Source organism: Galeopterus variegatus, unplaced genomic scaffold (genome assembly GCF_000696425.1).
Source record: "Galeopterus variegatus unplaced genomic scaffold, G_variegatus-3.0.2 Scaffold312, whole genome shotgun sequence".
Taxonomy (NCBI): Eukaryota; Metazoa; Chordata; class Mammalia; order Dermoptera; family Cynocephalidae; genus Galeopterus; species Galeopterus variegatus.
In genome coordinates, this window is record NW_007726423.1 from 85,539 (window position 1) to 102,161 (window position 16,623).

The 16,623-nt window shown below is 36.8% G+C and overlaps 1 protein-coding gene across 1 annotated transcript in view; it reads right to left on the reverse strand.

Moving 5' to 3' along the window:
- Positions 1 to 16,623, reverse strand: part of PIGK (phosphatidylinositol glycan anchor biosynthesis, class K) — a 123,001-nt gene that overhangs the window by 79,812 nt on the left and 26,566 nt on the right. Inside the window, exons 4-9 of the mRNA XM_008567343.1 lie at positions 12,392 to 12,527; positions 10,208 to 10,319; positions 7,191 to 7,287; positions 4,962 to 5,079; positions 4,651 to 4,761; positions 572 to 744 (exon numbers count right to left, since the gene is read on the reverse strand). Of these exons, the coding sequence (XP_008565565.1) occupies positions 572 to 744; positions 4,651 to 4,761; positions 4,962 to 5,079; positions 7,191 to 7,287; positions 10,208 to 10,319; positions 12,392 to 12,527 (747 nt within the window). The remainder of the gene's footprint in view (positions 1 to 571; positions 745 to 4,650; positions 4,762 to 4,961; positions 5,080 to 7,190; positions 7,288 to 10,207; positions 10,320 to 12,391; positions 12,528 to 16,623) is intronic.

A 16,623-nucleotide genomic window follows, 5' to 3' on the forward strand; every position in this document is an offset into this window, starting at 1 on the left:
GAGGTGTCGGTGATGGGCCATAATAATCATATACAGTGTATATTGACAAAATAAAAAAAATTAAAAAATAAAAATGATTACAGGGGAAAAAAGAGAACATTATAAATATTTCTAAAATTCACATATCCAAAGTCAACCAATTTCTCTCAATTTCTCTCTCACAAATATGCATGTACACTTTCTACTCACTCACATATAACTCACTCCCCAAGAAGGGAGTACCTGGCTTATGCCTCTCTCATTTATTTCCCTAATGAATTACCAAGAGCCTCAACAGAAAAGTGTGGCTCTGAGACAGCCATTTACAAGGAAAGTTTGAGGCCTTTCTAGCATGTGCCCAATTGTACTACTAACCAACATTGCATTGTGGAGCTCTAACATAATCCTAATCATGATCTCAGCTTCCCACTAATACTTGTAGATTTTGCATAGATTTTTACAAAAAGACTGGGTAGAAATATATAACTTTACTTACAAACACCAAATTTCATCTCTTAATATAATGCTACGTAAAAACTTATAAGTTGTGAGACTATAATATTCCATTCAAATAACAGTTGAAGATGAATACCTGCTTTCCATGATTTCTGAATCCTGTTGCAAACTAATAGTCTCTGTTGTAATTTCCACTTTCCGTACACTTCCAAAGAAATCAGTTATCAGGACATTTTTAGGATTCCTCTGAAAAAGATCAGTGCGATGTCCAGGAGTAGACACACACAGACTTTTGGGACATACCTGAAACTGGAAAAAAAAAAAAATACACATATGCATACATATACAAACAACTTTTGTTAAATCTAATGAAACAACTGACACAATATAGTAGATTATAATGTATTTTTAAGCTCTTGCAACCTAAAGGAGCTAGTAGTTCTAAAGATTAAAGTTTCATTCCTATTATAATGCTTGGCATTCTAAAAAAACTTAACAAACATTTGAACAGTGATAAAAAGCCAGCTGGCCATAGAAAGGAAAAAACTTCACTTTCTTGAATCATATGCTACAAAGTGTATTTTGAACCCTTAGGTCCACCAAGAACTCACACTCAACACTGTGACAACAGAATTGCTTTTTACTGCATCTATATCCATCTCAGTGGAGTACTCTACCAGAGCAGTTTCTAAACATCTTGTAATCATGATCCTTGATTTATATGAACTTTAAATTCAAATAAAATATTACATGGTGGTACAATATGTGAAAAACATTAAGGTGAAGCTGCTCCAGATTGCAGGAAGTTGAAGCATAGCCTCCCCCTTGCGCTCTGCTGTAAATGGTACCTAGGTACCATTTTACAAATCAAATAACTTCCTTAGTTTATCAATCATGAAAATAAATGCAAGGCACCTCCACAGACACTCTAGAGTTTCAAAGAATACAGTCTGAAAACCACAACTTCACCACTACACAGATGTCACAATACTTTTTGTGTTAATCTTATCCCTGACTTCCCAAATCAGTGAATTACCAAGGACAGACACATATCCATTCACTCAGCAAAACATAAAAAGTGTCTATTACATACAGTTCACACTCTTACCATCCATAGAGGATATACAGATTGATAAGACACGGTCCTGTCCTTAAGGCTTTTCAGTCTAGTTAGAGATGAATAAACAGAACAATAACAAAAAAAAAAAGATCGCAGGTTCCACTTCAGACAAAAATAAACTTCTTATAATTTGAGGATGGAAAAAAGAGAAAGTGGCATTTAAGCTATTTTTTGAAGGAAAAGCAGGATTTACAGATGGGAAATAAGAAATTTCTAATAAAGGTGCAGTTGCAGAGACGTGTAAAGCAAACAAGCTAGTTTGGCTGATGCACAGGATATATGAAGAAAACAATTACAGGCCTGCCAGTAAGGGCCCAGGCTCACAGCACCTGCCCTCCTGTGGAAACAAGGCTATCTGCATAGGTAATCACCATCATGAAGGGAGCGAGGTGGGGAAGAGCAGAGCAGCTACAATTTATGAAACATAGTGTTCCAACACTGTGCTGAGTAATTTGCAGATATTCTTATTTAAGCCTACCAGTAACTCTGAGGTATATACAAGTTATATCTCCACTTCAAACTAAGGTTCAAAAGGGATTAAGTAATTTACCTAACATCACATCGCTAACAGTCCTTGCCTGCCCTGTTCAGGAAAGCAGTACAAGAAAACACAAAGGAGATCAGGATATAAATTAAGAAGCAGAGAGGGAAAAAAAGTAAAATGCCAAATAGGAAGGACACAACAGATGAAAGGCTGAAGAAACACAGTAAATGATAAAGTAAGCAGAGATAAGATTGAAGTCCCAGGCATGTTGAAGTCCTCTTGGGCAGTTTTGTGTGAGCAACTTGATGGGTATTATTAAGTACCAACAGAAGAAAACAGAAAAAACATAGTCAAAAGGGCTTGGAAAACACTGAATAAGCACTATCTTCTTCTTTGCTGGTAAACAAACATACTTCCACTTATTATGAAGAATCCTTCTTCAAGATGCTTTGTCATATCAAACATTCACACTCACACAATGCAACACAATGACCCTCAGGTCCCGCATTACTCAATTTAATTTTCAGTAATCATCTTCCAGAACATCCAACTCTAGCCAGGCCATATGTTTATTATCAAAGACAAGGATCATCTGTTATTTCAACTTCTGTGCCTCTGCAGGTATTCCATGTCCCTAGAGTATGCTAAACTTCTTCTCTTCCTTCAAACCTAAATACTTACCTCTTTTAAGAAAAAAATGTTAATTATCCCACTATGTTTAAAGAAACCATACAAATGTGCATTATTGTCATATCCTTCCATTCATTCAGTAAATATTTAATGAGCATCTACAAATACATCAGGTATTATAATTAAGTTCTGTGATACATAAAGATAGGCCTTACACCTCTTATTTAAGAAGCTCAAAGCCTGGAGGGAACATCACAAATATAAACAATAAGTGCAATACTAAAAGTATAGTAAAGGTATATGACAAGATTTACACATTCACAGAGGAAAGAACATTTGTTAGAGGATTCAGAGACTTCATATAACAGGTAACAAGCTATAAATGTTCCCTTCAACTATTACCAATGACACTATAAATTTTTAAAGAGCTAAGCACCATGTCTTCTAATTTTGCTGCTCCTGAAGCACCTAATATAGTACTATGACTACAGCTGATACTCAGCAAATTTTACTATGTACACATAATCCAATAGAAAATAAGTATTATTACACTATTGGTCTAGAGATCTGTAAAATAACTATTAGTAAACTGCAAGAAAATGGATCATTTTTATTGAGTAAGATTAAAATAGTTATCATTAAATTTTAAAAAGGGATGTTGGGGGCCAAGATGAGGTATCAGTGAGGAATGTTTACTAAAAACTAACAATTGTGAGCAATAAAAAACATGTTTCCTCAGTTTTTTAACGTATAATTTCAATGGAAGAAGTAAGAACATTTAGAGTGTGAGATACATATTTTTTAAACTTATAAGGCAGCATGTCATTCATTACATAAAATATACAATGTACAATCCAAAAATGAGAGTAAACTTTTTATTGGAATTTAGGGGACTATAATATTCTTACAGTTAAAGCAGCATTACAGAAGTTTTGTTTTAATATTCATATTGATATCAAGATTTAATAATCATCAAAATATACAATCTTCAAAATGAAGTTAGTAAGTAGTTCTATCAAATTTGACCTATAGCACTGGTTTTCAGAATTTTGCAGTAGAACCCCTATAATAAATGTATGCTTACCTAAAAGGTCTCTGTATAGTAAAAGAGATCAATGCAAAGATGCTTGGCTGAAGAGTGTATTCAGACTTCCCTTCATTCCTAAGCTCCATGAAGGCAGGAACAGTGCCCATCCCTTTCTTAACGGTATAGCCAGTGCATGGCACTTAGCAAGCATTCAAGAAATATTTATGAATGAATGAACAAGATATAAATTAATGGAAAAAAAGAGTGAACAGCGTTGACACACAGTAATTATCCAGTATAGAATTGTCTCAAACTTTTTATTATACTTACTTTCAACAGCAATTTCAAGTTAGATTTAATTGAGAAGATACAATCAGCACAGAAAACTCAGAAATAATTTTTTTTTACTAAATTCAACAAGCCATGTCAAAAGACTATACTAAAAGTTGTAGGCACACAAAAATATGTAAGAAAAAGTCCCTCTCTTCAAGGAGCTTCCTATTAAATGGGAAAGACTTACACTCAAATAGTAAGGAAAATAAAAGACAGACTGTAATAAGTGTTACAAAACACAAAGTTTTATGGAGGCTCTAAAAAGATAAGATAAACTCCAACAGGAAAGAATTTGGGAAGACTTCCTGGAGGAGCCCTGAAAAATAGGTAGAATTTCAAAAGGTGAATCTTTAAAAAAGTACATTTCTGATAGGGAAAAGAGAACAAGCAAATGAATTAAAACAGGAAAGTACCTCAGTCATAGATGGGGGAATAGCTAAAGCTTTAGGCCTCTTGTAGTAAAGAAAGATACTAAAATAAAAGTAAATTCAAAACAGTTTAAAAGGCCATAATTCAACATATGAAACAGTATTCCCTAGGAGTACAGAGAATAGTAAATTTCATTTATTACATTAAGATTAGCATATCTATGTGCTATAATCATATCAAGCCAATACTTACAAGGTCATTCATATTAGTTTGGCTAGCTGGATTAATTTCTTCCAAAAATTCCAAGACATAAAATGTGTATCTATCCATAAGATGGACTCCAATTGCAGGATCAGGTTGATGCTATGAAAAGAAAAAAAAAGTATAGATCTCATATCATGATGATAACAAAATGTTTAAAATATATCAAAATTTCCTTCTAATATTTTTAAAAGTCTAAGAATAAGAAATAACAAATACATTCATAAAACATATAAGTGACTTCAGAAATAGCTATACATTCCAAAGACACTGCAGTTCACAAATGGGGAAAACGCACCTACCGAGAGGGAATCTTCTCCCACTTGGCTACTAGCTAGAGCCATTATGTTAGGTGAATAAAATCGCTCATACATGGATGCTCCTTGACAAGTATCAATAATAAAGAGTAGCTCATTGTAACTGAAAGAAAAGTGATCATATCTTTAACATGAATCATGCTGTTAACCATACAATGAGTAATATTTCTATATTTCCTTAACACAAGATGTTTAAAACATATTTTAGTCATTTCCTTAGCTAAAAATTTGGAGTTTTCAGTAGAACTTCCAATAGAAATTTGACATTAGAAGAGCTACAGGTATAATTCTGTCCAAGGAAACCACCCCAACAGGAAGTTGTGGTTGTGCCACAAAGCAGCTGCCGACCGAATTCTTTCCCCCTCCTTTGTCTATGCCACATGATTCAGAATCCAAATGAATATTCAATTCAACAAACACTTATCTGGCACCCACACTGTCCTAGAAACTAAAGTAGGTTCAGAAACACACACATACACACACACACACACACACACATGCATGTGTATATGACTTAGAAACTATACTCAAACAGCTTAAAATTTAACTGGAAGGAAGACACATAAATAAATAAGTAAATTGGAATGTGATAAATATTACAAGTATATATTGAGAGCCTACAATGTCACTGTGCTGGCGATACAATGAATCCTGCCCTTCTACAGCTTAGAGTCTAACAAAGTCAAATTGCTCTCTGAGCAATGAGAAAGCAATAGAGGGAACTACAAAGAAAAGCAAGTCAGAGAAAGGTGATGCCTGGTGAGAGCTATTTTATCAAACAGAGAAAGGAAGAGCCCATTCCAGCAGAGGAAAAAGCATCTAATCTGAAAAAGTACAAATGTTTGGGAATAGTTCTATGTGGCTAAGGTTTAGAGTAAATTTCGGAGAATGGAGAGAAATTCATTTCAAAAGGTCTGGTAGGGTCAATTTGTAAAGGATCCCATAAGAAGTCTGGATCTTATCCTATAAGACTAAGGAAAACTTGTTTTGTTTTTAAGTGAAAGAATAACATAATCAGATCTCTATTTTACAATAATCTGGCTAGCTGGTAAAGGTAAACGTAGGAATGAGATATGTTTTCTGGGTCTAGGTAAACAGCTAACACTGCCCCTAGAAAAGAAAGCGTAAAATCTTGAACCATAATGGCTAAGAGGGTGATGGAAGGCACAATTAATATGACACACTTATTCTGAGACAAAAATCTGTGGAGGCCCCTAAGGATCAGAGACATCTAAAGTTATGAGATACAGTACAGAAAAACAATTAAGAGAGTGAGCTCTGGGAACAGACCACTTGGGCATAAATCCTAGCTCTGGCATTACTGGCTATGTAAAGTTTGGCAACTTACTTAATCTATCTGCACTTCAGTTTACTCATTTGTAAAAATGGGAATAATAGTATCTACTTCATAGAGTTGTTATGTTAAAATTAGATGAGACAACACATATAAAACAGTATCTAGTGTCTAGTATGCATTCAATAAACATAAGCTATGAATAAGACATAACCACTCCCTAGTAAAAGCTTCCTCCTTAATACTTCCATACATTCTGCTTATGCTTATATTTCCACATTTATAATATTTATTTTGTACTACCTATTTCTCTTTTCCACTAGATTTAAACACTTTGAAGGCAGAATAAGCATCACATTCCCCTTTGTGCCATACGTGTAGAAGGTAACCCATAGTGTTTACTGAGGGTAATCCAGTTAAAAGCAGTGCTATTGAACTTTAAATTCACTTAAGTTCATAAACATGACAAATTCCAACTAAAGGGATGCTTACAAAGGATACTAACAATATAACACTGTGAATGTGAGTCAAGTTACAAATTTTATGCTAATCATAATTTCAGCAACGTTTTTCCAAAGAAGCAGCAATATATTGCTATCACAGCAGGGGCCAGAGAATGTGCTAGAAAGTTAAGAATAGGTACAATTTGGAAAATAAACAGATGTTCATAATCTCCATTAATAATAGGGAACTTGGTTGGAGAGACTTTTAATTCCTCCAAAAAGGATGCTAAATAATAAGAAATGTGATCTTAAAAGCTTAACTTTTTTCATGTTATCTAATAACCCCGAATTTTTGAGTAGAAGAAATGATTTTAAAATAAGTTAAAATCTTATATAATAAAATAAAAACTACAAATCTACTAACCATGGAAAAATTAGGTATTAACATATTATGAAAAGAAGTCAATTGCTAATTACCGCCGTTTCTGCCACATTTGTTCAAAAGCATCTGCAAGTTCTATGTTGGTAATTTCTTCAGAATCTTGAAATTTCAAGAAACCATTTCCACCATGTCCTTGTAGGAAGAGTCAAAAAGATCAACGAGATACTTTTTTAAAAAATGCAAACTGCATACATCCAGATATACACATTTACTTCATTCATTGCAATATTTTAATTACTTGTTATTTTATACTCTAAAATATGTACTGTGAAAACAAATAAATTTAATTTTCTATTATATCAATTACAAAGAGAATAATAATAGACTGCAAAAAATAGTAGATACAATATATTAAATAGTTTTTGTATCATTCAATCCCAGAAACCCACATATATACTCTTCTACTGGCTCCATTGGTTCCATTATTATATCAGAAATGAGTTTCCATGCACAAATTTTCAAACAACAGGCAAACATTTTTGGCAGAAAAAGAGCTTAAGACTACCTAATCCCATGGTATACTATTCACTGTGTATACTTAGAATGCTATTACTACCAGGAAGGGCAGTTCTCACCTAAAAATAGATGTTTTTACTATAATTGACCACAACAGTCCCATGACAGCTGACCAGAGACTGTGACATTTAGTATGCAGGTTAGAGCTAGTCTGTCTGGATTCAAACACTAGCTATGCCATTTACTGTGTTATGTTGGGCAAATAACTTAATCTTTCTATGCCTCAGTTTCCTCATCTGTAAAATGAAAAATACCATAATTAACTTGCTTATACAGCTCTTTTTTGTGCAGATTTTTAAAAGGTATCTTCCATTGGGCATCAAAGTAGAAAAAATTGTCTATTTTAGTGCCCCCCTCTGGATATATACAGCTCAGCAAGCTCAAAAATGGTTAGTGACTATGCCTATATAGGGGAAAAAAATATTCCTCCCACCCATTAGACATAACCTGTGGTAGGACACACAGCTCAGGAATTGTAAACACATACTAGATTTTAGCTCCTACGTAACCCTGGCCAGATATTTTGTGCAACAAGCCACCAGATGTGGTAGCCCTGAACATGAGCACTTACATCACCAGGCTGCTTGAGGATGACATGAGTTAATCACAAAATGATTTAGAATATTGCATTACATATAGTAAGTCTCAAAAAATATTAGCTATTATCATCTGTACTATCATATTATCATAATTATCAGCCCTCTTATTCTCTTACAGAGGTTGGCAACCATTTTCTGTAAAGGATCAGTAGTAAATGTTTTAGGTTTGTGAGCCATGTGGTCTCTGTCACAACTACTGGACTCTGCCATTATAGTGTGAAAGCAGCCACAGACAATATGTAAACAAACAGATGCAACTGTGTTCCAACAAAACTTTATTTCCAAAGCAGGCAGCCAGTTCAGAGGTCACAGTTTATTAAACCCTGTCTTAAACTACTAGAATTTCTTCCATGCCTAGAGTTATCCTGAAAGACAACCAACAGAATCAAGGGGAAAAATTTTTAAACAATTTAGTTTAGTACATCAAATAAAACTAAGCTACAAAACTATACTTCATCTCATTTACCACAAAAGCTTGAAATTTTCTTTTAATGTTCAGATAAAGTAAAATAAAAATTTTCCTGATTTCATTAACTTTACTGAGTTAACTTACAAAGTTTATAAGCTTATTGAGTTTAAAAAGTTGTAAATAAATGCAACATGATAAAGAAAAGGCACCAAGCAAGGGTCATTAACTGTCCTGCTATGTGACATTTAAAAAACATTCTGCGCCTGTTTTATCATTGGTTGAATGGAATGCCCTCTGAAAAATCTAATGAAAATCTTTTGATCAATATTTATATTTACTGAATACTATTTTAAGATAGGCACTGGTGATAAAAAGATGAAAAACATATAATCAAGGACAGCTTGGAATATAGTATAGCAATAGATACCCATACAAGAATGTAATAATCAGTTAAATGCTATGATAGAAACTAAAGATTAATATGGGAGTGAAAAAAAGAGAACCCACACCAGCCAAGAAGATGAAAAGTGTCTTTGGGTAGGGCAATTACAAAATCTATTATTCATACCAGGCACTATACCAGGCACTTCTGAAGAAGAGAGGAGGAGCTGTTAATAATTACACTGGAACAACAGGTGTAAACTAGCACTTGTCTCAGGTAATTGGAGACATAGGACACCACAGGCTTAGAAAGAATATCACTGAAGGAAGTGACTCCTGAACTAACACTAAAAAGATAAGGAATAATCAGATAGGCAAAGCAGATTGAGAGGGCATCATAAGCAGAAACAACAGCTTAAGCAATGTCTGAAGGACAGAACAGTCAAGTGCTTGGAAGGGAATTAGAAAAAGTATAAGAACCAAGACTGAAATTAAGTAAATAATAATATAACTAAACTATAAGTTATACATATGTAAATCTGTATACTATACATTATAACTACATTATATTATGGAGAGCTTTCTTTCCAGTATTCCTCAAAGTATAGTCAAAAGATTAATACATCTCATAACTGGGGAGTATGCTCACAATGCAATTTGAAGAACTCTACCCTGGACCAAAACTGAGTAAGAATTTTAGGATAAAGAGACTAAGCGCCTGCATGCAGGTAATACTTATGCACACTAATATTTGAGATTCAATCCTTGGGAAACCATTATAAAGTTTTAAGCAAAGGAGGGATAAATTTACAATTTCTATTAAACACTTTAGTAGAATGATTAACAGGCAAACAAAATTGAAGAGAGGGATACTATAACAGGATATTAAGTAAAAGGTGATAAATTTTACCAGGGCTACAGTTAAAAAAAAATAGAGATAAGAAAATAAGGAACAGCAGAAAATGTTATACTGTTTTCAACTATCATTTCAAGAAGTTCTGTATCATGGGAAAATAGAACTACATGACAAATAAACTACTATATTTTACCAAAAATCATTTAATGTGTTTAAATTTCTTTCCATTTAGATTTCTTTTTGAAAAGTTTTAATATATTCTACTATGAAATCTCTGAATTCTGAAATTACCTGTCATATAAATAAGAATATTGCTCCTATCATCAGAAAGAAGACGTTTTGACCTAGGAGTACTAGGTGGGATCCTTCCAGTTAATACCCGTAAGAAATTCTCCACAGTTACCTGAAAAAAAATAAGAGAAATCAGATTAAATAGAACCTGGGGAAACTTAACAAATTATTTTTTACTTTCAAAAACATTCTTTCTTCTTTCTCTATGTACTACTCAGCATAAACTGAAAATGAAACACAGTAATTTTAACTCAATTAAAACATATTCATTTAAATATATACCATCAAGTAATTTTGCTTCTATAAAAAAAAAATGCTAAAAACTAACAGAGAAAATCTACTTTGGAGAAAAATAAGTTAATTCTAAATTTAAAACTTCAAATGCTATGCAAAGTATTGTCTTTAAAAATTACCCTATAGGTTACACATTATTAATTTGTCTGCACTGGCAATTCTTTTTTTTTTTTTTCCTTTTTTGTCTTTTTCCGTGTCCGGCAACGGATCGCAACCCTCAGTGTCACGCCCGTACCGGACCGGGACCGGCAACAGGATCGCACCCCTCGGTGTTGCGCCTGCCCCTTGCTTAGCCAGTGAGCGGCCGGTCTGTATGTGGGATCCGAACCCTCGGCGGGAGCTCCGCCACACTCCCCAGCAGCGCACTGTAGCAGTGCGCCACCGGGCCGGCTGCACTGGCAATTCCCTTTTTTGTCTTTTTCCGGGTCCGGCAACGGATCGCAACCCTCAGTGTCACGCCCGTACCGGACCGGGACCGGCAACAGGATCGCACCCCTCGGTGTTGCGCCTGCCCCTTGCTTAGCCAGTGAGCGGCCGGTCTGTATGTGGGATCCGAACCCTCGGCGGGAGCTCCGCCACACTCCCAAGCAGCGCACTGTAGCAGTGCGCCACCGGGCCGGCTGCACTGGCAATTCTTTGGGAAGATACAAAACATAAGAATTGTAAATAAATTCAGCTACATTATCACAGCTAATCTGCATAACTACTTAGTCAATCATAGATTAACCATGAAAGAGAATAGTTCCATAAATAATCCCCGCAAATTATGCATTTTTAGTTTTTGAATGCATTTTGTTACTTAGATTCCATTAGGGGTATCTTTAACATGTTAAAAATTCATAACACTTTCAACCAGACTTCCCAATCTGGAATTTCTAGCCCTCTGGAATTCTCTGAAGACACATTTAAAATGACAGAGAGTAAAATACTAATTTAAGTTAAAAGCTAAGTCATATATTATACATATCCAGCTTTCTTGTTTGACTTTTCCCTGGATAATGCATGTGTAAATGTGTATGGATACATGTGTATGCATGCATACACATAAGCTGTTTAATTTACATTTTTCCTAGAAGATGGCAAAATGCTAACTTTTAATAGGACTTCTGTTTGGCTAACAAGGAAGGGAAAAATTTGGACTACATTTTAAGATGACTAAATAAACAAGTAAAAAGTCAAACATTCATACACATTTAATTCATTGAACATTTCTGAGTGCCTACAACAGGCTATAGGTACTTGCTATGTATGTATAAGATACATAAGATATAAGACATGTCCTCAAGGAACTTACAGCCTAGGAGGAAATAGATATGCTTTTAAAATTGCTTCAAGAGGTCTAGGAACACAGGAAATTGTGTCTCATTTTTGGTAGTCTTGGTAAAAGGGGAGGGAATATCCAGGAAGATTCATGAAGGAAGTCTTTAAATTTTAAACATATTCACAATCTATTAAATTTAAAATGAAGTTTCAAAGCATATAAAAACACTGGAAGCATATGAAATACAGGTTTTTGTTAGTCATTATAATTTTTCCACAATTATTTACTAAAAATACTAAACTTAAAATTTTAGATCAATGTGAAAAACAAACAATACACTTACCGTAAAAGAAAGTTGATCCATGAAATATCATTAAAATACTCTAACATAGAAACCAGTATAAAGTTTTTCTATCTTAGATACATGTATGAAGTATTCATGTTTTAACAGTTTTACTCATATACTGTTTCTTTAATACAAACTCCAGACACAGAGTTATATCAAGGCTTCAGTGACAATTATGTACTAATTTTAAAGAAAAACAGTAAGACAATTTTATTCTATCACTATTTTAGAGTTTAAAAGTAACAATGACATTTCAGAAATGTTGCTAGATTAAACAGTTTACCTCATAGCTTCTATAATCCACTTCCACATCATCTCCATACACATTTAATTCCATATTCTTGTGACTAAACACTGTAGCTGGTTTAGGATTTCTAGGATTGCATGCCATATCATCTGCAAGCATTAGGACAATATGACTAGGAAAAAAAAATTCCAATAAATATACTAATTAAATAAAACCAAAAACTTAAACACATAAATTTTATTTACATCATGTAGTAATTAATTCTTTTCCTCATTAAAAATAACTAAACTTTCAACTACATATGTAAAGGGGCTTTATTTTTCTCATATCCTTATGTAGTATAAGTTTTAAAGTAATTAGAGCAATCTGAAAGAACTTGAAGTTACTCACTGAACTTTTTTCCCAACAGAGTATACTTTATGCCGTATAGCAAAGAGAAGCAAAAGGAGATACGCTGTCTTCCCTAAACATTTTTTTAAAGTTTTTTTAGTAATATTTGACATTATCAAGATTTGCAGAGTCCACATCACACTATGATGTTCCAAAGAATTTAATTTTCAGAATCCCAGATGCTTAAGTATAAAAACATGTAATGTGAGAGAGTTCCAATCAAGATAGTGGAATAGACGGTCCCTAGCATCACTGTCTCCCACAAATCAACCAATTTACAACTGTAAAAAAGTAACATCAGGCAAGCTGGGGCCGCTTGAGCTCAGGGGAAGAGGAGGAGAGACCTACAAAGATCATGAAGGCAGGAGAAACCATGATGAGAGAAAGAAAAAACTGCTCTGAGTGTTTCCGGCCATGTTTCCAGCCACTGAGCAGGCGTGTGGAGCAGGAGCCGGCAGAAGCTGCAGCTGTGCCCTTCAGATGGAGTTACTTGGAGGCGGCAGGGGAGAAGAGAGCCTTGGTGTCCCCAGGACAGCAAGACCACTAATAGTGTTCCCATGGACACAAACAGGAGTGAGGAGCCACAACTAGCTCTAAAAGGGGAGCCATTCAGAGTCCAGTGAGTCATCTCAAGGGACCAGCCAGTCCCATGGGAAGTGTTTGGAGCACAGGTGGTGGGGGAAACAGGCCTACCTGGAGAACACTGGGACACAGCAAGGACAGCCGATCTGCCCCCCAATCAGTGCAGGACCACTCAGAGGAGACTGGTCAGGAATACAGAATTGCATAGGTTGCGGTTTCATGAAAAAACTCAGGCCCAGATCAGTTTCTACACAACCCAGGTGAACCAGGTCTCTGGAGAGCCAGAAGTACCTATAAAGTCAACTATCAAACCCTGAGCTGCACAAAAAGCCTTTCCTAGGGAAACAGCAGCAAAGCAGCAATTTAACTCAAGCACACAGCTCAAGAACTGGTTCCAAAAGGAAGTTCCCCCATTTTAGAAGTAAGCAAAGGACAAAAAATTAGTTCCAGCCCAGGCACACCACCAGAGCCTTGGGGCCCACCAGGGACATGAGGCATGGAGCTGTGGACCAGCCTCCACTCCCACATCCAGGCATACTGCCAGTGCCTCGGGGCCCACCTGGGGGCCCAGGACATGCAGCTGGGGACTGAACCCCCACTCCCACAACCAGACACACTGCACCAGCGCCTTGAGGCCCACCCAGGGACCTGAGGCTTAGAGCCAGGGACAGGACCCCTGTCCCACAACCAGGCACACCACGCCAGCACCTCAGGGCCCACCAGGGACCCGAGTCATGAAGAATTGGACCAGACCCTTCTCACACAACCAGGCACACCATGCCAGTGCCTTGGGGCCTGCCCAGAGTCCCGAGACATGGAAAAGGGGAACAGACCCCCCCCTGCCCACAACCAGGCACACCACCAGCACCTTGGGGCCCTGCCTGGGGGCTGGGGCATGGAGCCAGGGACCAGAGAACCCCCTCCCACAACCAGGAACACAATGCCAGCACCTTGGGGCCCACCTGGGGACCCAAGGGATGGAGAAGGGGACCAGACCCCCCTCCCACAACCAGGCACACCATGCCAGTGCCTAGGGGCCTGCCCAGGGACCCTAGGCATGGAGAAGGGGACTGGACCCCCCCCACAACCTGGCACACCATGCCAGCACCTTGGGGCCCGCCTGGGGACCCGAGTGATGGAGAAGGGGACCAGACCCCCCCTCTCAAAACTGGGCACACTGCACCAGCACCTCAGGGTTCACCCAGGGACCAAGGCATGGAGCCAGGGACCTGACCACCCTCCCACTACCTGGCACACCACACCAGTGCCTTGGGGCCTGCATGGAGACCTAAGGCACGGATCCAGGGACCAGACACTCCCCACAACCAGGCACACTGCCAGCACCAAGGAGCATGCCAAAAATGTCACCTCCATGTGGGTGGCCCACCACAGACACCACAATAACCATGGCTGCCACGAAAGCGGCTAGTCACCACAACCACCACACAGATGGTCTGCCAGCCACTGTAGTGCATTGACATAAGGAGAGTCACCAGCAGAGATAAAGAAAAGAAGAGGATGTCTCTCTCCACAAAGTCCATTTCAGAGTGACAGAAGAAGCATCTGCTCTACAATAATACTGGGGGACCTGATCACACCTCTCAGCATTGGACAGATCATCTAGGCAACAAATCAACAGAGTAACCATTATTCTTTCAGAAGGAGAGAAGAAATCTAGGGTGTTAGAGGGGGAAGGGAGAAGGGAATGGGGAGAGATCGGACAAGGGGCATAAAGAATAATTACGATTCGTAACAATATATATGCTAGTAATATTGATTTGATCAACATATCTCAATGTTGAACTCCAAAAATATGCATAATCAATTTTGATTCAATAAAAATTTTTTTAAAAACATGCAATCTATCAGCAAGTGCAATCAGCATAGCATAGGAACACATCTCCACTCCAATCACTCCTCACTAGCCCCACTCCATCTCCCTAATAGAAGCCACTTATCATCTTTCAACTAGATGCTGGAATAGCTCCTACCTGGCTTGCTGCTTCCACTCCCACCCTCTTTCAGTACCTTCTACTTATAGCCACCAGTGATCTTACTTAAAAAAGTCAGACTCCAATCACTCCTCACTAGCCCCACTCCATCTCCCTAATAGAAGCCACTTATCATCTTTCGACTAGATGCTGGAATAGCTCCTACCTGGCTTGCTGCTTCCACTCCCACCCTCTTTCAGTACCTTCTATTTATAGCCACCAGAGTGATCTTACTTAAAAAAGTCAACTCACTCAACATTCCCACTTTAAGCCTACTAAGGACTCCGCATTATTAGAGTAAAATCAAAACTCCTTACATTGTCTAAAAGGCTCATTTAATCTGGTTTCTAGCTCACTCACTTCAGCCCCTATCACCCACAATCACTATGCTCCTTCCACACTAACCTATTCCAGGAATATGCCAAGCCTTTCCAACTTCAGGGGCTACTAAACAAATCTAGACTTCTCTCTTCGCAGATGTTAACATTCCAATCTCAGCTAAGGTACACTATCTCATTATGCATTTTATTTTCTACAGGACATCTATGAATCTGAAATCCCTATCATCTCCCACCACCAACCCTTTAGAATATAAGCTCTCTGAGGGCAGAGGCTGTATCTGTCTTGTTCACCACTATACCACTCAGGTTTAATAATAGAGCCTGGCATATAGTACATACTCAGTAAACAATTTTAAGTGAATGAAATATTTTCATTTTTGCATATAATTCATTTAAGAGCAAATTACAAAATCTTTCTTAAATACCGCTCATCTTGATCCCACCATTAAAACTGGTGCACATGAATCAGGAAATTCTTTATTCTACCATATACTTGAGCTTCCCAAACATAAGGGAAAAATTAATGTGGCATTCATAATTAGTTTGGCAGAAGACAGCAAGAAGAAAATGTTCTGCTGCATATGTTCCAAATACATTAAAGTTCAAAACCGAAACATTGTGATTTTTCTTGAAAATTGGCTAGATTTCTACTTTGAAAGTGTTCCAACCCTGCCACATTCAAAGATCAGATCTTCAGCTGTTACTGATTCATTCTCACAGAATGGTGAAAGTTATTCCTCTTAAAATGGAAAATACATCTTCTCTTTTTTTAACTTAAGGAGATCATTAATTTATCTTATATTATTATCAATCATATCTTTTTGTTAAGATTGAACTGACCTTCAAATGGCTATATAAAATGTCCTTGAGGCCATGTTTTTTGTTTAGTGTTCATTTCACTCTAAAAAACTAAGTGATTATTCAGTATCTATACAATGTCAATATCAATTGTAAAGTAGTAATT